Source organism: Momordica charantia (genome assembly GCF_013281855.1).
Source record: "Momordica charantia cultivar OHB3-1 chromosome 9 unlocalized genomic scaffold, Mcharantia_2.0 BLBB01000009.1, whole genome shotgun sequence".
Taxonomy (NCBI): Eukaryota; Viridiplantae; Streptophyta; class Magnoliopsida; order Cucurbitales; family Cucurbitaceae; genus Momordica; species Momordica charantia.
Window position 1 is genome coordinate 9,073,749 of NW_028275167.1, and position 21,449 is coordinate 9,095,197.

The 21,449-nt window shown below is 35.3% G+C and overlaps 2 protein-coding genes across 3 annotated transcripts; one reads left to right on the plus strand and one right to left on the minus strand.

Annotated features, from left to right (window-relative positions):
- The first annotated feature begins 425 nt into the window (after positions 1-425).
- On the plus strand, positions 426-12,766 carry LOC111024479 (FRIGIDA-like protein). 2 transcript variants are annotated; one of them, XM_022302171.2, is made up of 4 exons: positions 426-588; positions 4,542-5,635; positions 10,865-11,037; positions 12,107-12,766. In XM_022302171.2, exons 2-4 carry the CDS (start codon positions 4,588-4,590, stop codon positions 12,533-12,535), a joined length of 1,650 nt encoding a protein of 549 aa, XP_022157863.1. In that variant the 5' UTR covers positions 426-588; positions 4,542-4,587; the 3' UTR covers positions 12,536-12,766. The 2 variants fall into 2 exon arrangements, with proteins under 2 accessions (XP_022157863.1, XP_022157862.1); XM_022302170.2 differs by having other exon boundaries at positions 427-588; positions 4,578-5,635.
- Positions 12,767-14,810: 2,044 nt separating this feature from the next.
- On the minus strand, positions 14,811-21,230 carry LOC111024482 (ABC transporter I family member 19). Its single transcript, XM_022302179.2, has 6 exons — positions 20,779-21,230; positions 20,121-20,281; positions 19,844-19,895; positions 17,170-17,306; positions 16,440-16,526; positions 14,811-15,542 (listed from the first exon to the last, which is right to left on the minus strand). The coding sequence occupies exons 1-6, from the start codon at positions 20,924-20,926 to the stop codon at positions 15,279-15,281; spliced, it is 849 nt and encodes a 282-aa protein (XP_022157871.1). The 5' UTR covers positions 20,927-21,230; the 3' UTR covers positions 14,811-15,278.
- Between the last annotated feature and the right edge of the window lie 219 nt (positions 21,231-21,449).

The following is a 21,449-nucleotide window of genomic DNA, read 5'->3' on the forward strand; positions in this document are numbered from 1 at the left end:
AAATTTAAAATTTAAAATTGGACAAACTTGCCTGATAGCCCTTTAATTTGAACATATCAATTCTAGTTGGCAATCACATCAACGTTCGATTAAATCTAATGTAATATTTAATGACGGAGACTAAATCATAATGAATTTTAAACTATAGAGACTAAATTGTTATTTTTAAAAATTCAAGAGCTAGAAATTACCAAACAAAATATATAGTTTAACCTTAAAAAAAGAACTTAGGGGTTAGTGAAAAATTTATTACATAAGATTCTTTTATCCCAAAAGAAACAGGGAAGAGTGAGGAAGAAAGAAGTGGGGGCATGGGGGGATGGGAAATATAAAAAACGGGAGTGCCCCAAAAAAGTTAAGAGAGAGAATGGCGAGAAACTGTACCTCACTTGGCTGTGGCTGCAATAAATACTTTTCATTGTCCCTAATCTACTTTCCTCTTTCCTCTATTTTTCTCCCTCTATTCCTCTTCTCTCTCTGGTTTTGGTTTTGGTTTGGATGTTTGATTTTCATCTCAGTTTGTTAGGTCAAGCATTTATTTGCAGTCTCCCCAGTGATTCGTGTGCCATCTCTCACTCCATCAATCGGGTAAACTTTTTTTCTGCTTTTTCTCTTTCATTCAGATCCATTTCTGTGCTTTATGCTTGTGGGTAATTGTTCTGGAAGCTGTTCTTTGCGCCCAATACTGTGCCCTCCTTCACTGTTGGAGTTTTTGGTGGGAACTGGGAACTGGGAAGTATTTACCATCGAGGGTTCGATTGTGATGTTACTTCTTTTTTCTAATTTGAGCTGCTACCGTGTTTTTGATGATGGGTATTCTGTTTGGTGGTGTTTTAGGATCTTTTTGCGTTGTTTTCTCAAATTAGGTTCGATTTTGGGTGGAAATGTGTTTTTGGTCGTGTGTTGGGACTTGAGAGGGAGTAATTTGGAAGGGTGGTTTGGTGGTTCTTCCTGGAAAGCAAGAAGTGAGAATCAATCCAAATGTGTTGGTCTGATTTCCTGAAAACTATCTCATTTGAATCTCTTCTGGTTGCTGCGCATTTCAGTTCTTTTCTATGTAGGATCTGAAAGATTTTTAGTTCGGCTCTGTTTTGCCAATTTATCCAGTGTGTGGGTTTCTTTTTGATCTTGAGTAATGAAAAGCTTAACGCTTTCTATACGGGAGGCGGCAGTTTTTGCATGCAGTTTAGTGGATTTATCAATTGTTTTATGTAGCAGCAGAGCCTTTGATCTATTATGATCACTATAACCATCTTTTGATCAGTGACAACTGTCAAGTAGAACTTCCATTGATTACAAACGAGGAGATAAAATGAAAACACAAAGATATGAAAAACCCCACATAAATAAAGCCAAACTGATAGCTATGCTTTTATCAGCACAGTCTTTTAAACAATGAAGCGCAGAATATTCAAAATTAAAAGGTAACCGACCCGTACAGAGGTAATGAAGGAACTTCATAAATCCTCTACTTTTTAATCTTTTGACAAATACAGGTCATGCTATTACTTCAAGTTAATTGGTCATTTTTGTATATTTCATCGCATAACATTTATTTTTTTCTTTTGAAACATTACCCACAATCCAAAGTGTTACATTTTCCATTTGGACCCACCTCCTTTTGAAGCTTGTTAAAATGAATATTGAACTAATCCTATTGTTTTTAATAAGTAATCTAAAACTTGGAAACTTAGAATGTAGAAACTCATCCGAATGCCTCCAACTGGAACAATGTTATGTATGCTTGTTCGGTTGTTGTTTTCTTGTTTCTTTCTTTCATTTCCCCTTCTCTTGTGTGTATGTGAAAATAGAAGAGCTGGGTAAAATTTTGATATTTGCTATAGGCTAAAAATACACGAGTGTACTCACACTGGTGGGTGAAAGTACTAGACAGTAAGAAACAATTCAATAGATTAGTTTGGTATTCCAATAAAATTTTGGAGTGGAAAAAATTGTAACACTATCCAGAAATGTTCAAAGACCAACTAAAACACAACCAAACAAGACAAGTTCAATGAGAGAAAATTCTAGAAAGCAAACACCCTTGAGATTCCTACCAAAGAAAATAGTAACCACCCTTGAGATTATTAACAACGTTCTATGGAATGGCTGAATGGGAATATTAGTCTCCATCGTTGCACCTTTCACCTAAACCCTGGCTTGCCTTTTGGTTGCTTCTTAGTACTAAGATGACTTCACCTCTTGCCTTTGCCTCAGACTTTAGTTGATCATGTTTCTCATTCTCCTTCCTCAAACAAAGCTGTTTGATGCATTTTGAAGTCTGCCTATCAAGAGTTTGCCTTAGCCTCTACCTATTTTTCTGTTCGTATATCAAGAGTTTGGGAAGATATACTTGCCTTGCTTTATATTAGCATGGTTTTTTGCTGGCAGTGCTTCCTTTAACTTGGGTTTGTCTCCATGAGGCTAATTTTAGGGTCAATCTCTATTCCTTATTAACTTCAATAAAACCATTGTCATTGTTGAATGTCATTGTTGAATGGAGTGGTTAAGCCTTTCACAAACCCTTTCAGAGATTGCCCCTACGACCCAGGATGATCTATGGATATGGCCACACGAAGCAACCAAAGCATTTTCCACCAGATATATGTACAGAGTGCTATCTACCACTCCCTCACAACCCGTCCCAACACTGTTCCATAGCATCTGGAAAGGTCTCTGTCCAAAGAAAGTAAAGTTTTTTTGTTGGGAGCTCAGTCATGGCGCGATAAACACACACCACAGGATTCAAAGGAAACTTCCCCACATCGTTCTCTCCCCAAACTGTTGCCATCTCTGTATAGAGGCATCCGAAGACCAGGGCCATATTTTCATTACTTGTTCTTTTGATGCTCGTTTTTGGGACATTATGCTCACTGCTTTTGGATGGAAAACTGCACTGCACATTCACCCTGCCATTTTCCTTGACTGCTTACTGTTTGGACACCCTTTTAAAAAGGAAAAGGCTACACTGTGGGTTCAATTTATAAGGGCTTTCTTATGGAGTCTTTGGTTGGAGAGAAACAATAGGGTCTTTAATGATAAAGTTCTTCCCTTTGAGATCTTTTTTGACAGAGTTACTCTCTTAACTCTTGGATGGTGTAAATGTTTCTACTCACCTTTTAATAGCTACTCTCTTAACAATCTTATTACAAGCTGGAAGGCTTTCTTGTAATTGCCCATGTGGCCTTTTGTATATTTCATACTATCAATGAAATATTTGTTTCCTTCCAAAAAATGACAATAGTTCCTATTGACCATAATTAACTTTGTAACTCCAATTTATCTATAGTTCCAAGACATGTTCAGGTTGGATTTAACATGGTCATTTGTAGAGATGTGATGGTTACTCTCTTGAGAAGAGAGAATAGAATGCATAACTTATTTTTTATTTCCACGTTTAAGGCTCTTGATCTGGTCATTTTCACCCTCTCCTAGATTTTTGTAATCTCTGAATTGGTCTGGTGTTCATTGTTTTTCCTTAATTGTGAGGAGGTTGTGCTGTCTTCGGTGTGGATGTTTTGTGTTGTTTAGGGGACATTGGGTTGTTCTACATTGTTAGATAATTGAGGGTTTTTCTTATTAAAAAAAAGATAAACAACGGTTTTGCACATGAGATGGATTCTACATTTAGCATGGTCCATCCAGGAATCGATCAGCCCTTTAAAAACCCTTGGAGATGATTTTTTTGTTATTATTGTTTTTTTTAGTACAACATGTGGGAGTGGGGATTCAAACTCATGACCTCTTGGTTAGAGATATATACCAATTATCGCTAAGCTATGCTTGCTTTTGGCAAACTCTTGGAGATGATTTCTTCATTTTCACTTAGTTTCTTGCATGTTGTTACATTTTTTTGGTGGAGGTTGGATGTAGAGTTCGTTTTTGGTTGGATCATTAGCTTTAGTATAGAACACTTCGGCAACAGTTTTCGCTTTTTTCTTCTGTAGCTTTTTCATTCCTTTTTGTAGCCTTTTGGTGTGCAGGGATAACTCATCTCCTTTTTTGTACTCCTCGTCTTTGATAATGAAAGTTTCATTTCTTATAAAAAAAAAAAATCCTGTAGCCCTCTTGTATATATTTTCTTGATCAAGGGGAGAGTCCCCTTTTTTATTTTTATTTTCGTAGAGCCCTTATTCAAAAGATCGACAAGTTAGCTTCCATTCTTTCCTTAATCCAAACTGTCTATTTCTCTCCAGAGCTTATCAACTTTTGCTTGTGATTTAAATTGCTGTCTTCACTTGTTAGTCTTTATTTGTTTGATTGATTTTATCTCCTTTTCCTTCTTCAACATGCTTTTTTTTCTCTCTAAAATGTGGAAGTTGAAAATCACGAAGAAGATTCAACTTTTTTCTTGGCTTGTAGGTCTGTACATGCCATATATTAGTGTGATGTAGAGGATATTAACCATCTTTTGTGCTTTTCCCCTTTGGTTCCAAAGTGTGGGATTATTTGTGACAGTTTAATGCAAGTTGTAGTATGGATTTTTTTCATTTTATTTTTTTGGTATACGTCTAATTGGATTAATAAATTCAAATTGACAGTTTATGACATCTTCTCTCTCTTCCTATCACCTTCAGCTCCTTTGCCATGGATGTCGCACATTCAGTTGAAACGCTAATTGACTCTACAACCTCTAAGATACAACAGCTTCAGAAAGCATTTGCTGAGCTTGAAAGTCACAAAGCACTGACACTTAATTTGAAATGGAAAGAACTTGAAGAACATTTCCATGGGCTAGAGAAATCCTTGAAGAGGCGTTTTCATGAGTTAGAAGACCAAGAAAAAGAATATGAATCCAAAACAACAGAGGCCCGTCAAATGTTAGAGAAGCGGGAAGCTGCTATTTTGGCTAAAGAGCAGGCCTCACTGGAGAATCTTCAAAATAAAAGAGATGCTGCAGCATTTGCCGTTGCCAATGCACGAGAAAAGCATAGGAAGGTGTCATCAGAAATGCCTGCTTGCCCTGATGACTATCAAAGTGGGGAACTAAATGTGGTAGATAAACCACCTGATTCTTTGACTAGTGAAAATAACTCAGAAGATTTGAAAGAGACTCATGATGATGGACACTTTGGGGTCAAGTCTTATCCTCAATTAATACAATTATGTGAAGAGATGGACTCAGCAGGGCTGCACAAATTTATATCAGACAACCGGAAGAACCTTGCTGCAATAAGGGAGGAGATTCCATTTGCACTGAAAGCTGCAGCAAACCCAGCCTGTATGGTCTTGGACTCCTTGGAAGACTTTTACAGTGGAGAAGTTGCAAACTTGGATGGAAAGAAGAACTCAGATCTACTGGGTTCACGTCGAACCTGCATCATGTTGATGGAATGTTTAAGCATTTTGCTGAAAACTCTGGATGTTGTCTCTGTTTCTGAAGTGATTTCAGCTGGAGTTAAGGTGCAAGCAAAGAAAATTGCTGGAGAATGGAAACCGAAGTTGGATGCTCTTGATGTGGATGCTAGTAATGGCAACTCATTGGAGGCTCATGCCTTTTTGCAGCTTCTGGATACTTTTGGCATTGCATCTGATTTTAATGATGTAGAGTTATCCAGGCTTGTACCAATGGTCTCCCGTCGCCGCCAAGCAGCTGATTTATGTCGATCTCTAGGGTTATCAGACAAAATGCCAGGTCTGTCTTTCATTCTTAAACCATGTCTTGACCTACTATAATTATGCCCATGAGATCAATTTTCTTAAATGAACAGATTGGGTGTTCTGTTCACTTTTAAGTCAGCTATTTTTAGGGTTTAAATCCTTTTTTGATCCTGTTTTCCCATTTTGGTCCTAAGATTTCAAAAATGTATTTGTCTTTAAACTTCGAACAAAAACCATTTTTGTCGTTTCCCTTCGTTTTTAATTAAAGTTTTTTAGGGTAGGTGTCTATGGACAACTGACAAGTATCTGAAGCCTTGTGTAGAGTTAGTCATCTGTGGGATTTCTAAATATGTTCAGATGTATGTTAGATACTGAAAAGTAATAGTGGGGATTAAAATAATTGTTTATGCAAAGTTTAGGAACTATAACAAAATGTTTGAAAATTTAGGGACCGGAATAAACATAAGGTTGAGGGATAAAAACAAAATATTTGAAAGTTTAGGAAGTAAAATAGAAAGTTTAGGAAGTAAAATATATTAAGTCTGGAAGTTTATGGACTGAAATAGGCTTCAAACACTTTTTTAGTGAATCAATTATTTTATTTTATTTTTGTAATTTTATAAAATAAGAGATGAAATATATTGAAAAAAAGGAAAGAGAACAACCTCAAGGCCAGGGTTGTGAAAGGCCCCTCCCAAAACATTAATGTATTATAGCTTTCCAGTCAAAGATGAGCATATCTATACCATAGTTACAAAAAAATTTCTTATGGTTGAGGCACCAAGAGGCCATGAAAAAAAATCTAAAGAACCGAAAGAATGAGCTTCATTGTTGAAAGCTCGTTGATTATGTTTCTTCCATAAGCACCAAACGATAGATCTAACAGCACAACTCCAAAGGGATTTTCACTTTCCCTTTCAAAGACCACCCCTGAAGAGCTTCTAGGAGGCAATCCTCCACCAAAAAATGATAACGTAAGACCTAAAACTTTCATCAAGAATATCCACATGTCAGTAGCAAAAGGGCAATGCAAAAACAGATGATCCATGCTCTCTGCACTACTGAGACAAAGATAGCATACTGATGGAGAGATGCACCTCTTCCTGAGTCTCTTTTGTAAATTGTCATGTGTGTTCAAGCTTTTATGAGAAAGACCCCCAAAAGACACTTTGATCTTCTTAGGGTACTGAATTTTCATATTAACTTCAGAGGGGTTCTTAGCTTAGGTTGAGTCAAATTTTTTCAATCTAGTCTCTAATGAGTAATGCCATCCAAATGGAACAAAGAAATGGTGATATTGACATTCAATAATTTTTTTTTTTATAAGAAACCAAACTTTTCATAGAGAAAAATGAAAACAAAATAGAAATACAAGGGCATACAAAAACATAGCCCCGAAAAAGGAAGCCAACCTAGAGAAAGGGCTTCCAATCCAAAAGAATATGACCTAACTGATAATTACAGAACAAATTCGAACCAGACCCCATAAAGGGACATTAAACCTTATGAGGTCCCAAACAAACTTCCACTCTCTCTTTCCACTCCCCTAAAGATTCTATTGTTTCATTCCCCCCAAATTCCCCACAAAATCCCAAAGAACCTAGCCCGACATTCAATAATATTATTTTCTAGGAGCTGATATTTTTAAATATTAATTAATAACTATATAATTTATCCTAATTATTAAAAAATTCAAATAAGAATTTTTGTAAGCTGACTCGTGAGATTAGTTAAGATGGGTGTAAAAAATTCAAAATTTCAATTTCAATTTTGTTATTCAGTTGAGTCGATAGAAAATAATTGACACCTTAAGGGAAAACTTGAAACTTTCAAAATGCTAGGACTAAGTTATTATTATTGTTTTAGAAGAAACTGAACTTTCATTGAGAGAAATGAAAGAAATACAAGGACATATGAAAAACTAGCCTGACAAAAGGGATGCCAACCCACTGAAAGCATCTCCAATCCAAAAAAATTATACATAGTTGATAATTACAAAATGTTTGGACTAAATTGAAAATGGGATAAATTTTAGGGGCCAGTGATATGTTTAGCTGAAAAATGTATTTGTTAGTAAAATATAACTGGACATCGTAACACTACAAAGATTTTTAAAATTATTTGTTAGGCTTTATTCTTCCTGGTTGGTGCTCTTTTCTGTATAGTTAGTCTTGGCTTGGCTCCTTTTATTGGACTGTATGTTTGTTGTCCTCTTTATTATTTCATGTTTCTAGAAAAGAACTTTAGCTGATTCTATGCAATTCTCACTTGATCATAACATATGGGATTAGGATACCTATTTGGGTTCTCCTCTCAGGCATAATCCTAAGAGTGCTTCTTTTTGGGATCTGGTGGTGGAAAAGGTTAAAAAACGTTTCTTTTCTTGGAAGAGAAGCTTCTTTTCAAGAGGGGTAGATTAACAGTTATCAAGTCTATCTTGTGGGATTCCGACTATCTCTCCTTGTTTTTTGAGTTAGTAAGACCTTAGAAAAGTTTATGAAGGATGGGAGGGGATTTGTGGGGCAGCGTTAGGAGGATTGGTGGTTGGAGGTTAGACCCCTCTACTCCTTGTTTTCGCGTTTATATCATTTGTCCTCGATGCGGAATTAGTCGGTGGCGTCTGTCCAACCTTCTCTCGGGATATTTTTCTCCCTTGCTAATGGCTTCTGTCAACCTTTATCCGATAGGAAAGCAATAGGTATTCTGGCTCTTTTGTCTATGCTTGGGGATTTTTCTATTTTCTCGAGGAGAAGGGATAATTGTTTGTGGGGACCTAGTCCTTCTAACGGGTTTTCTTGCCTTTCCTTTTTCCGTCTCTCCTGTCTTCTCCTCGGTGTGGAAGATTTAAATTCCAAAGAAGGTTAAATTTTGTGTGACAGGTTCTTCATGGTAGAGTTAATATTTTGGATCAGTTTGTTAGGAAACTCTATTAATAGGGCTCCAGTGTTGTATCATTTGTAGGGGTGCATCAGAGTATGTTGATAACCTTCTTTGAGGCTGTAATTTTGCTTACTTGGTTGGGAACTATTTTTTTTAGGGGTTTGGTTTATGCTTGGCTTGGCCTAAAGATGGTAGTTTGCTGGTGGAGGAGTTGCTCCTTATTTTGCCCTTTTGTGATAGTTTTTCTATGGCTCAACAGTGTTTGTGCTATTTTATGAGGATTGTGGATGTCAAGAAACAATATGATTTTTAGAGGGGTGAAGAGATTTTGGGAGGAAGTTTGGTCCCTTGTTAGGTTTTGTGTTTCTCTCTAGGTCTTGGTGGTTAAGCATTTTTGTAACTATCTGTTAGGTTATTCGTTAGATTGGAGCCTCCTTTTATTTTAGTTCGGCACCCTTTGCTTGGGGTTGTTTTTTGTATGCCTTGTATTCTTTCATTTTTTTTTCTCCATGAAAGTATGATACCTTTTCAAAAAGTAAAACAAATGTTGTTAGGATATCAAGATATTTTTAGATCGGTGGCTATTAAAACTTTAATTTAGGACATGTAAGGCATTTGAACTTGTAATGTCCATAACAAAAGAATATGTAGAAAGTAAAAATAATGAAAAAATCCCTTCACATATTCAGCCCACAAAGCATCGTATGTTTAGTTCTTATCCAAGAATTTTTTATTCTTGTTCATAGCTGTGCTGAATTTTAGAATTATTTTTTCAGTTTTCCATCATTGTAGGCAAAATTTAAATTTGACGGTATCATGAGATAATAATTTTCAACTTTCCAGAAAAAGAGAAAATGATCAAACTAAACAAACATGAGAACACACGCACATATATATTAGAAAAAAATATATTGGCCCAAAGGGAAATTATTTGGTTCTTTGGTTCTTTGGCGTAGGCATTTGTTCCTGCTTTAGGCTGTTTTCTTGTTTGTGTTTTCTGTAGCCTGTTTAATCTTCTGTGGATACCGTCCTCCTTTGTGGCTGCCCATTTCAACCATAATTTTTATACTTTCATTTCTTTTGATGAAATTTCTGTTTTCTTAGTAGACAAAAAAGCTAATGCTTTAAGGAGCTCCTGTAATTAAGAAGCATGGATACGGACATGAGACACGAACACGACACGGACATGGCGACACGTTATTAAAAATCTAGGACACGGACACGGCAATTAAAATATAAAATTTTTTTAGGAAGGAAATTTAAAGTCAATAAACTTGTGCATTTTTATGAATAAATAAATGAGTTTGATGTATTTTTCTCTCAAAGTTTATTATTTTGCCCCATACTACTATTTATGTCTATTTCTTATGCTTAACAAGTGTTCTATATGTGACTAACAAGTGTTGAATCCATATTCACTTTTTACAATTAGTATGTGACACGTCTATAAGCCTATCAATTGTCCAATAAGTGTCAGAGTGTCCGACACGGACACATTACCTTAAAATAAAGTGTCTGTACTTCTTAGCCTGCAAAGATTAATTTGGTTGAAAGAAATTACTATATTTCCATATTTGCAAGCTTCCATCTTCAGTAGTTATATCCCTTCAAACTTGCTCCTCCCTCCCCCCAATCCCGAGGAATTTGTTGCTGAATAATCCTCAAGGTTACAGCAATCTGAGATCCAATTGTGCCAAGAATAATAGAGCAGTGACTTAGGCTTGTTTGAATATTATTTTAAAAACAATGATCTGTTTTGAGAGCACAAATGTTGTGAAATTTATGTTTGGATAAAGTTGTTTCTTCTTATTTTCTTTAAGGGCATTCTGACTGGTAACTTATTTCATGAATTTGTAAATAGTCATTCTAATGTGTAGCGTATATAATAACATTAACTTGTCTATATCACCATTCTTAAAAATAGTTCTGAAAACAAATGCGTTAAAACTGTTTTAGAAACAGTTTTCAAAATAAGCACTGCTCCTATGCCTCTTTCTGCATAATTTTGCTTAAACTTAGGGCACGGTAGCACGTTGCACAATGAGTAAATGACTTTACCTCATTTTTTCTGAGGCGGGGTTTTTACAGCTCGGTAGACCCCCTTTTCCCCCCTCTATCCTGAATTGTCTTCTTTGGAAGTTATATAACCACAAGCATTCAAAACGCAGACATATTCTGGAATTACTAGAGATTTCGAAAAATATAAGTGCCGAAACGTTGAAAAAGCTACTATGCTTGTGATACTATTATAGTTATTTTTATCTGGATCTTGACTCTTTTCTAATATGGTGTTCTTGACCACAGGACTGCTTTAGGGTAGGATGCGATTTATCTCAACTTTCTCTTCTGTCATTCTCTTGTTAATTTGTTCGTGTTTCGACAGGTGTCATCGAAGTATTGGTTAACAGTGGAAGGCAAATTGACGCAGTGAATTTGGCTTTTGCATTTGAACTGACAGAGCAGTTCTCTCCAGTGCCATTGCTGAAATCCTATCTAAAGGAGGCGAAGAAGGTGTCTTCACCAGTCAAATCTGGAAATGCATCCTCCACTGCACAGGTTTTTCCATATTAATTGAGATTTGTTTAGTTACTTTTCTAAATCAAAAAATTAACTGTTAGGAACTCATATTGGTTACTGGTGCTGGTGCCATGATAAAATAATCTTAACTATTGATTATTTTTAGTAGGAATTACACCAATGGCTTCAAACCATGTAGGAAGTAGAAGCATCACCTCGACACATGATAAAAGTTAAGAAACAGAGGAGAAGTTGACAATCCTTCTACTTTTGGTTAATATTTGGTCAGAATGATCAGCCTGCGAAATTGCTTTATTAGTCCCAATAGTAATTCCAGAACATTGTTTTGGCGATAAGACTCATGATACTCACTAACAACTGCATTCCCTCTAAGCAGCTTTAGTTTTTCATTAGCCCCAATGGTCAGTAAACCAATCCGTGATGGTTATAGTATTATGAAAATCTGAAAGGAATCCTATCAGGATAGAATTAAGAATATTATTAAGATATTAAGGATATATTAGTAATTAGTTAGGAAAGTTGGTAGAATGGCTTATAAATAGAGCGAGGGAAAATGGATGGAGGCAGGCAATTGTTAGTCCGGTTTAGGCTTGAGTGATATGAAGAGGGAGCATCCAAATACTTCGAATTTCTATAATCATAGTCTTATCTTTTTATGTTTCAATCTTTTTTATTTTATTTTATTTATATTTCTAGTTGTTTGAGTTCTACAAAATATACCCCAACCAAATGCAGCAGAGTCAAACAATTGTTTTATGAGATTAAATGATGCAGCAGAGTCAAACAATTGTTTTATGAGATTAAATGTATACAGGCTGGTCCGGTTAATCATGGATATAAAAGAAAGGAAGGAAAAGAAAGAAAACAATATTCATGATAATGTAGGCATTCAATTTCCCCTTTAGAATTTTCTTCTCATTTGCACTTGGGATCAAAACATGCAGCAGTTAGATCCTCTAGACTTTTTGTGCGCTATTGTTGTATATTTCACATGCTATCAATGAAATTTGTTTCCTATAAAAAAAAATATATATTTCTCCCTCTGATATTTCTCCTTTTCCTTGACTTGGTTTGGTATGAATTTCAGAATGATGTTAGTGACAGAGAGCTGACCGCCCTCAAGGCCGTAGTCAAGTGCATTGAAGAGCACAAACTCGAACACCAATATCCAGTCGACCCTCTTCAAAAACGGGTTCTCCAGCTCGAGAAAGCCAAGGCTGACAAGAAAAGGGTGACTGAGGCAACAAAACCTCAACCAAAGCGACCCCGTGCTAATGGCGTTGGTTATGCCCCGCTCGTCAATAACAACAATGTCACCGACAAGAACTTCTATGCTAGAGTGACAGATAGGTATCCACAGTACATGTATGACAACAGACCCTACATGTACCCGAGCCCCACCGACAACCATTGCCCATCCCTCTTGGGCTCGGCCACATACAACATGTCTCCTGCAGCTCATGGAAACTACTTCGGCAACGCTTACCAGTATCAAGCTGCTGCATATCTTCACTGAATCAGATCAAAGATGTTAAGAGGTGACTGATCCTTCGTTAACTGTTTAGAGTATTAACCGTCAATGGATGTGGCAGTGTATGAATGAAATTAGTAGTAAGAACTCAGAAACTTACCCAAAAACTCAAAAAGGAAAAAAAAAAAAAAAAAAGACCAAACTGCCTTGTTAATTTCTGCTGTACTGGATAATATTTCAACTCTCTAATATATATGCACAAACTTTGATGTGTAATATGTTTGTCTGCATAACACTTTTTTCTGTCGGTTTTTTACCATCTCTATTAGTAGAATTAGTATTTATTTATTGGTTAAAATACCATTTTTGTTTCTATACTTTTTGTTTTGGTTTGTATTTTTTAAAATGAATTTATTTTGGTCATTTTACTTTTAATTTTAGTTCATTTTAGTCTTTGTATTTTAAAAATGTTTGTTTTGGTCTCTATAGGTGACCATTTTGGTCTTTTCATTTTTATTTTTAACCTCATTTTTCCTATTATAATTTCAGCACGATAAATACTACACTCAATATATTTAAAGTATATTTAAAGTATGAGGATCAAAATAAACAATAAACATTTTAAAAGTGCATAAATTAAAAGGAATGAATTAAAGTAGCTACTAAAATGAATGAATTAAAGTTGAAAATACAAGAAATGAAATAGAAAGAGTTAGAAGGTATTTTTAGTATCTTTATTTTAGTAACAGTGAGAGTCAAATTTCCAAACAGTAGTTTGGCAAAAGAGCTAATGAGTTTTGTTCATTTCCTCCATTGCTACATATTTGATGCTCAATTTGTACCAAATTAGAACACTTTTTGAGTGTATGATTGGGTAAATATGGGATTTATTGAGCTATCACTTGGGGGCAAAAATTCTCTTCCTTTTAAAGAGTTGAGTTTTTTTTAATCAAAAGTATTTCTCTATTGTAGTGTTTAGTAACAAAATAATTTTAATTAAGTTAAAATTGTGTTTTTTTTTTAGAATTGAGAAATTACTGAAATATAAATAATGAAAAATTTAAAAGAAAAATGAAAGAAGTGGGTTAAAACTTAAGAGAGATTAGGTAGAGTTTAGGTGTGGAAAAGAGTAGTGAGAGTGAAGAAGGGAAAGAAAAGTCGATAAGAGATGCACTAGTTATAGAAAGTATTGTTAGATAATATTTATTCATTTTTATTGCTTTAGAAATATTTATAGGGATGCGATTTTTCTTTTTTAGTTCAATTGTTGCAAAGTGGGAGATCAAACGATCAACCTTAAGGATGATAATAAGTACCTTTATACATTTGAATTATGTTCGGTTTGATTTATAAAAAGATAGAATTGGGATAAAAAAAAGTTAATATATTAGTTTATGTTTATGTTCTAGATTTTTCCTTTCTCCTCAATTAAAAGTTTAGACATTATTATATCTAATGTAATAGACATTTTTTAAATTTTAATTATAATCTTTTATTTATTTATAGATCTATTGATTCCTTTCTAACTTTGGATATAAAAGCCCCTTACGATTAGAACATTGCTACAACTCTGAATGAGATATTTTCATTTTCCATCCGTACAACTAAAATTTTAAATGTCAATATCGATGAAAATGTCGAGATCTCAATTTATAGTGCTTAAAATAAAAAATATCGATAAGATGTTGATTTCAATAGATATTTCTATAAAATTATAAAAAAAAATAATAAAAGATAGTTAAATTAACAAATAATCATTTAATCTTAAAATAAGTAAAAGTAACTATTAATGGTATGTCTATATTAATTAAAGATATTATTCTTTCATATTGTGTCAATTTTCTTGTGATACAATAAGAAGATTCACCTGACATTGTGTACAACTTTACATTTACAAAAGCCGTGCATGTTTCAATGATTTTTTTGGGGATAAATTACACAGTATAAAATTATATTAACATTTAAAAACAGAGATGAATTCCTTTGATAAGTAAATATTTTCAATCATTTCAAATAAATTATTGAATACTATTTTACTAAATTCAATCATGTTTATTGAATGATTGAATAACAAAAACAATTAGTCATTAAATAGATACTTTTTTTTGGAGTACATTCAACAGATACTTCGACTCGTATTTGGTGGCATATTTGGTTTGGTATTGCCACCGTACATGACTTTGAAAGTCAGATAATATCATTCAAGAATATCTTTATTGAAATATTTTTGCTTAGTGATCACGAACAATCAAAAATTGATAGAATATCTTAATAATTGATACGATCATTATGAATTATTTTGGAAGAGAAAACTCCTATCTCATGAGAATGTGATCAAAGTTTCACATTGGTTAAATAAAAAGATCACGAGTATACAAGTGAGATAACATCTCTGCTCAAAGGCAGAGAATATTATACTATTATGAAAATGTTTGGTCCGTTCTTCCCTAAAATTATTACCACCACCCCTTAACATTTGTCAATCTAGGGTGAGACCAACAACATTCGTTCTTATTCCCTTCAAATTGGAAGACATGATCCATAAGATTATTACAAATAAACCAGTATTACAAACAATAGAACTCCATAAGATTCGATAGAAACAATGGTTACATTTACTTTATATCATGAAAAGAAATGAGAACAAAAATCATTCTAAATCTTAAATTTGTAAACCAACCCAGTTAATTATTTAAACTATTTTCTTCTTTATTCTAAGCTTTCATTAAATTAAATCAATCATAATGAACCTCTTTATAGTTCTAAGTGCAAGATAATTATAGCAAAGCTAACGGTAATAAGCCATATGTCTGGAAGACATGAAAGGAGACGCAACGGAAGGAGAGATGTTCTTCTTCTTCTTCTCAGATTTGGTTTCAGCTCGCAGCCAAGACTCAACCACTGAGAGCAGATTGGCTGAGTTCTTCAACTCTTCAACTTCAGATAACTTTTCTGATTTTCTAAGCTCACCATCTTGAATATATGCCAGATGAGTGGCCCATGTCTCCAGCCCATCAAATATGTGTGTTGCATAAACAATTGTGGCTCTCCTCTGTATACAAAACAACCAGTTCTTCAATTACTCTTATAGACATTTCAGGGGTAATATAGAGATTTCATTGGTGAATGAAACTACGGAGGGGGGACGCTTCGAACCTGAAAGAACTTATATAAAAATATTCTGCCAAGTAATGCAGGGAGAAGGGCAAGTAATGCAGGGAGAAGGGAGAGTTTATTATGAAAAGGGTGATCATTAAATAATCTCAAGGGTTTGACAATTTTATCAACATCGACATTGAATATAAGGACACCGTCATTTTCTTTTTTAGAATATAACATTACATCCTTGCAAGTGGAGATTTGAATCTTCAACCTATAGAAATGTTACTAATGCCTTAACTAGGCTAATGAAACACCATCAATTTGAGAACTTCCAATGAAAATATTGCGATTAGTTATGCTATCGTTAATTTTAAGCCTAGTGCTTAGAATGAAATTCTGGATTTGTAAGGTTACTAGAGAGCATGATTATATCTTCTATTCTGGACGATATTGCCATTCAACACGAAATTAATGTGGCATAATTTAGCATGTGTCAGCCAATTGCTTTTAGTTTGAATTGTAGTATGATGTAGAAAGCCTTTTTAAAAAAAGGGGAAGATCCTTTGGAATTGCACTATTTAGGCCCTTCAGAATATTTGGAAAGAAAGAAATCTTAGGATCTTTGGATATAAGTTCTCTTTTTGTCTTAATGTGCAGCATAGTGCCTCAGCGTGGGTACTCTAACCACACAAAATTCTTGTGTGATGATTACTAACAATTAGAAGGTCCTTCATCGGTATTTTTTGGGGGTTCCCTCTACCCGGCCCTAGGCTGTTCTTTGGTTATTTTTTGAAGTAACATACTTCTCTCAGTTACATATCAAAAAAAAAAAAAAAAGATTCAATACCTGATCACATTCTTCCTTTAGAAAGTCCAGAAGGTCCATCCTTGCAACAACATCAAGGTCGACTGTGACTTCATCTAGCAAAAGAACCTGACAAGTCAAAAACATTAATTGAAAGTTAGCAGATAACGATCTGTTGCAATATTTCCACGAAGGTGAAATGTAAATCAGAATGTAAAATGTACAATTATAATCTGAGCCATGTAAATGCTTGACTAGAACTTTAAACTCAATTGGTGAAGAATTTGGTTAAAAGAACGGAAGTGAAAATCAGAGTAAACTTGCTGGCCACCCAATCCATTCACAGTGGGCTAAAAATCTGTAGGTTCAAATGCTATTGTAATCCCTAAACTTTCAGCATCATTCCATTTGGGTCCTTGATTTTCAAATTTGTTCCATTGTAGTCCCTAAACTTCAAAAAAATATATTATAGTTCCTAAACTTCAAAAGAATATTCTGATCCTTACCTTTATTTTTCTCTTAACACATTCATAACGTGGCTTTAAGTATAAGTAATAATGTGTTAACTAGAGCATGTATTCAAACCACATAGTTTGAAAATGAATGGATAAACAAATATTAGATGATAAAATAACATAGCAAGGACCAAAATAATTATCTTAAAAAAGTTAAGAAACCAAATGACATTTTGAAAGTTTAAGAACCAAAATGAAACAAACCTACCAGGACTAAAATAGGATTTAAATCAAATGTTAAAATCTGTATTCAATACCTTGAAAGGATGTAATAGGCCCATGCAGATTTGCACCCGACGACGTTGCCCATCAGATACCTTATGCATTCGCCACTGGAGATCTATATCAAGCAGGTCAATCAACCTATCTCTCCTTTCGGGATCCGTTCCTTCGACTATCAATATAAATGAGGGGCATTAATTTGTATGGTAGCAGCTAATCAAAGGAAAATTTGTATACAACCTATTCAAATTGAATCAAGTACATGAAAATCTTAATTCATACAAAGAGGACGCTAAAGCATTGATGGGATTGTATTAGTGGCGTCTTTAGGTGTTATATTAATCATAACTAATAAATGGTTAGAGAAGTTTGTTAGAGTGAGGGCGGTATAAATAGGGAGGAGGTGATATAAATTTAAGATTGTTAGAGTGAGTTAGTTGTTAGATAAGTATGTTGTGAGGGGAAAACTCTTGTTTCTTCACCATTTTTTTCTTCATTCTAATACAAATATAAATGTGGTTCCTAGAAAATTGGTATTAGAGCATGTTCATCCTTGGAAATGGATCCCAAATTCAGGGAAAAATTGTTGGACACGTACAGCATACTAGAGGAGATGATGAGTGTTAATACATCAATGAGACTGCAGAATTCAGGAACAGCAAGACTAGAGGCAAAAAAAATTGGAATCTAGGGCTATAACAGAGGGGTAGCAGTTGGAAAAATCCATTGGAGAGCCAAGCATAAGAAGAATCCACATGAGATTGAAGAAAAACTATGGCGAAAAGAAATTGATCAGGTCAAAATGATAATAATCCGGCTTTTAGGAGATAAGAATGAGCAGATGAGGAGCTAAAGAACACAAACCAAGTCAGGTCAGTAACACCAGTTCGGAAATCAAAACCGCATGGCTAAACTTTAGGAAAAGTATTGCACAATCATGAAAAGGTCAGAAAACACTGGAGAAGAGGAGAAAGAGCCAGAACCAAAAGGCAGAAGCCGAAAAACCATGTTGGAACAGAGAAAATTGATGGCAACAGGTTCCAAAACAGACCAAACGGTGGTGTTATGAATGTATCAAAAGACCCTCGAGGAGATTTAGAATCAAACTTTGCCACAAACTCTGAAATATCACAAAAGAGTAGATCAAACCAGAAGGGAAAGAACTTTCAGCCGAAAATCACAGTGGCTCTGGCAGGGCAGCATCAGGAAGATGGTTGAAGGGAGTGGAGGCATATGGATGAGTCAAAACAATTTTGTGATGGGCTAGAAGTTGGAGCTTAAATGCCCCATATTAGAAGTACCAAGGTGGGCCAAGTAATGGCTCTTTCCCAACACAACAATCAAAGAAATCAAAAATTATCATTCATGACCCATTTACCCTATACATACATCTATGTTTGCTATAATTTGAAAAAAAAAGAAATTACAAATCTCATCAAAATTTACTGAAAAAATCGAAAAGAACAAAGACCTGACGAAAAAACCAAGCAAATCAAGAAGGAAATTCTCAACCAACTTTATTGATTGAAGAGATGTAACCTTGGGCCTCCTACGTTGTGTTGGTGAGAAAAGTAGCTTCCACCATTGGAAAAGCCCTAAATTTGGAAAAGAAAAGTAGAAGAAACAACTAAGACGTCTAAGAGTAAGGAAGACAAGGAAAAGGAAAGCCAACAAAGTCTTGACTGCCAAATTTCCAGTAGAGATAGGGAACATGAGTCCAGGCACTTGAGTTTAAATGTGATTCTGGAGAGAGCAAGTTAGAGTTCACAATGTTATGACAGTTGGAACTTCGATACACCATCAGTTGTAGATCTTCAGGTTTGGCAATAAAGCTTGACCGTTAAGCATGGGCTGCACAAGTCTGAGAAGATGTTGGTAGCGTTACCTGATGTCGTGGGAGTTGATTTCTAGTGAGGTTGGCTTCAGAAAAGATATGGTAAAGTATAATGAGATGGGTGAGAATTGGGTTATACTCATGATGTTCAACTTTTGATGTTAACTGCAGTTAGTCTAGCATGGGTCAATTAAGTTTAGGTTCCTATTTTTCAAGCAAGCTATACAATTTGGGAATTAACCATATCTGGTGGCTGGATGGGAAAAATACAGAGGTTCAATATGGATGAATATTACCCGGAATGATTAAGAAGTTTGGTTGGTTGAACTATTGTGGTAAAAAGAAATTTCTAACCAATGCCTCCAATTCCTACTTTACTTGTATCTTCAGATAGTGTTAGAGATAAGTTCCTAGATACCGTGACTTGATTTTCTTGCTTTTTTTCTGAAAAAAGAAGGGACCTGAAGAGCTTATCAGCATTTTCGGTTCTCCACTTGAGCATATTACTTAGCTCACACCCTCCAGAAAAGGTGGATTTCAGGGCAGAGTAATAATAGGGTTGCTCTAGGGGTTTAATATATTAGTCATAACTAGTGAGCTGGTTATAAGGGCTTGTTAGAGTGAAGGATTTTATAGTTAAGAGTAATCCAAGTAACTTAGAATTAGAAGAGTAAAGAAGCTTTCTTACCCATATTTTGTAATCTTTGCTTTATTTTAAGACAGATATCAAAGTTGCTATCAAGTATCCTAAAAGTTCCTGTCTATAGGAGGAAAAAGAAAAATCTGCTCCCCACATATGAGGATACGAAATATAATATAAGGTCACAGTTACAATGCCGAACACCGCAAATATAATGCAATCGAATGTATCACACCTCCGAATATCATATGTTCAGCAGAAAAATCTCCCTGTAATGCAACCTCTCCCTGAGTTTCCAAAAAAGACGAGGATATATTCAGCATAAGACGTTCGATGCTTTGTTTGAGACAAATCAGATCAATTGAATTTGCATCCAAATTTAATTTAGAAGATACTTGTGAGGCATAAATGCATAGATAATCCTATTCGTGCAAGGAGAACAGAAATATATAAAAGCGATCCAGCAGCTAACAGCTTAAACAGGAAGTGCAACTTGCAAGTAAGGTACTTACTGCAGAGCTAATGGTCTTACTCCAAGACCCTCCCAAGTAGGCCAAATCACCACTACATACAAGGTGAGTGTCATGAAAGGCTGAACTATTTAGAACCCGGACAACGTCTCTTCCTCCAACCATATGTTTGCCTGCCAAAATTTTCAGCAAAGTTGTTTTCCCTGCACAGAAGTGGATAACCATAACATGTATCAATGTCTTGAAAGGTCCGCCATGAGGAGAGGACCATTTGTTTCTCTAACATTGGAATCTGCCTTCCCCCCGTGGCGTGAAACAGAATAATTTGGTTAATCAGAAGTACAAGAAATGGCAGGGTAAGAAATCCAATAAAAAACAAGCAAAAGAAACTATTATCCAGAATGGAATCTCAAAAAAGTTTACACACTGTCTGAAAACCAACTTCCTAAAATCAAATAACAGCAACGCGAAAGAAGGATTCCAGAATGACAGGCAAATTTGAATTTGATACGTAGGTTCATATCCATATCACGCCACTGTATAAGATAATTCATGAGCGTTTTAATGGGTTACCAATTGCATACAATTTAAGAAACTATACGGCTGCTGCAATTTAAATCATTTCATACTTCACGTTTAGAACTTGTTTGGCCCCCAAATTCTTACACTAAACCAAACGAGATAAACGGGATTCAAGTACCAGATCCGTTGGCGCCAACGAGAAGACATCGAGATCCAGGGCCAATCTCAAGATTAAATTCAACGAAAATAGGAGAATCACTTTCATAAGCGAATTGCATCGCTTGTACCCTGATGCCGGTGGAACTAGCATCTTCCTTGGCCGCCATTTCTGATCAAAATTCAGGAAGAACGAAGAACGAGAAGAATTACCCAGAAAAATTTATACACCCTGGTCGGGAATTAGCAGGCAATGCGCATGTAGAAGTTTGGTGGGTGGATCTTGAAAAGTAGCGAACATGGTGGTTGTGCTGGAACGTTGATGAGGCATGAAGTTGAGGCTAGAAATCGATGCGCCATGGAATCTCAACGTGGCATTGGGAAAGCCGTTGCGATAATCAAAGAAGCTGAAGCTCCAACTTCTTCACATTGAAAATGGGTAGATAGGCGTCTCGGTGGTCCGCGGGAGATCTTGGCGCACTGCCATGTTAATTACAATCTACCACAAAATTTTGTCGTTTTTGGATTGCTAGGAGTTTAATCGATTCCAACTCATGACATTTTGATTGAAGACAGGTCAGCCTCATCATCGGGCCCGAGATCTAAAGGTCGGTCCAGGCCCAGCCCAAGTCCGATCCAAGCTCGATCCAAGGTCAACGTTTGACCGGTCCGGCCCAATCCAACCATTTTATT

What these genes read in the sequence shown, in the direction of transcription:
- LOC111024479 (XM_022302171.2), top strand. Translation starts at nt 4,588, where the DNA reads ATGGATGTCGCACATTCAGTTGAAACGCTAATTGACTCTACAACCTCT. An exon ending in GTTATCAGACAAAATGCCAG is followed by an intron (nt 5,636 to 10,864) that starts GTCTGTCTTTCA and finishes GTGTTTCGACAG; the next exon opens with GTGTCATCGAAGTATTGGTT. An exon ending in ATGCATCCTCCACTGCACAG is followed by an intron (nt 11,038 to 12,106) that starts GTTTTTCCATAT and finishes TATGAATTTCAG; the next exon opens with AATGATGTTAGTGACAGAGA.
- LOC111024482 (XM_022302179.2), bottom strand. Translation starts at nt 20,926, where the DNA reads ATGGCGGCCAAGGAAGATGCTAGTTCCACCGGCATCAGGGTACAAGCG. An exon ending in GCCTATTACATCCTTTCAAG is followed by an intron (nt 16,527 to 17,169) that starts GTATTGAATACA and finishes TTGACTTGTCAG; the next exon opens with GTTCTTTTGCTAGATGAAGT. An exon ending in TAAAGGAAGAATGTGATCAG is followed by an intron (nt 15,543 to 16,439) that starts GTATTGAATCTT and finishes TTTTGTATACAG; the next exon opens with AGGAGAGCCACAATTGTTTA.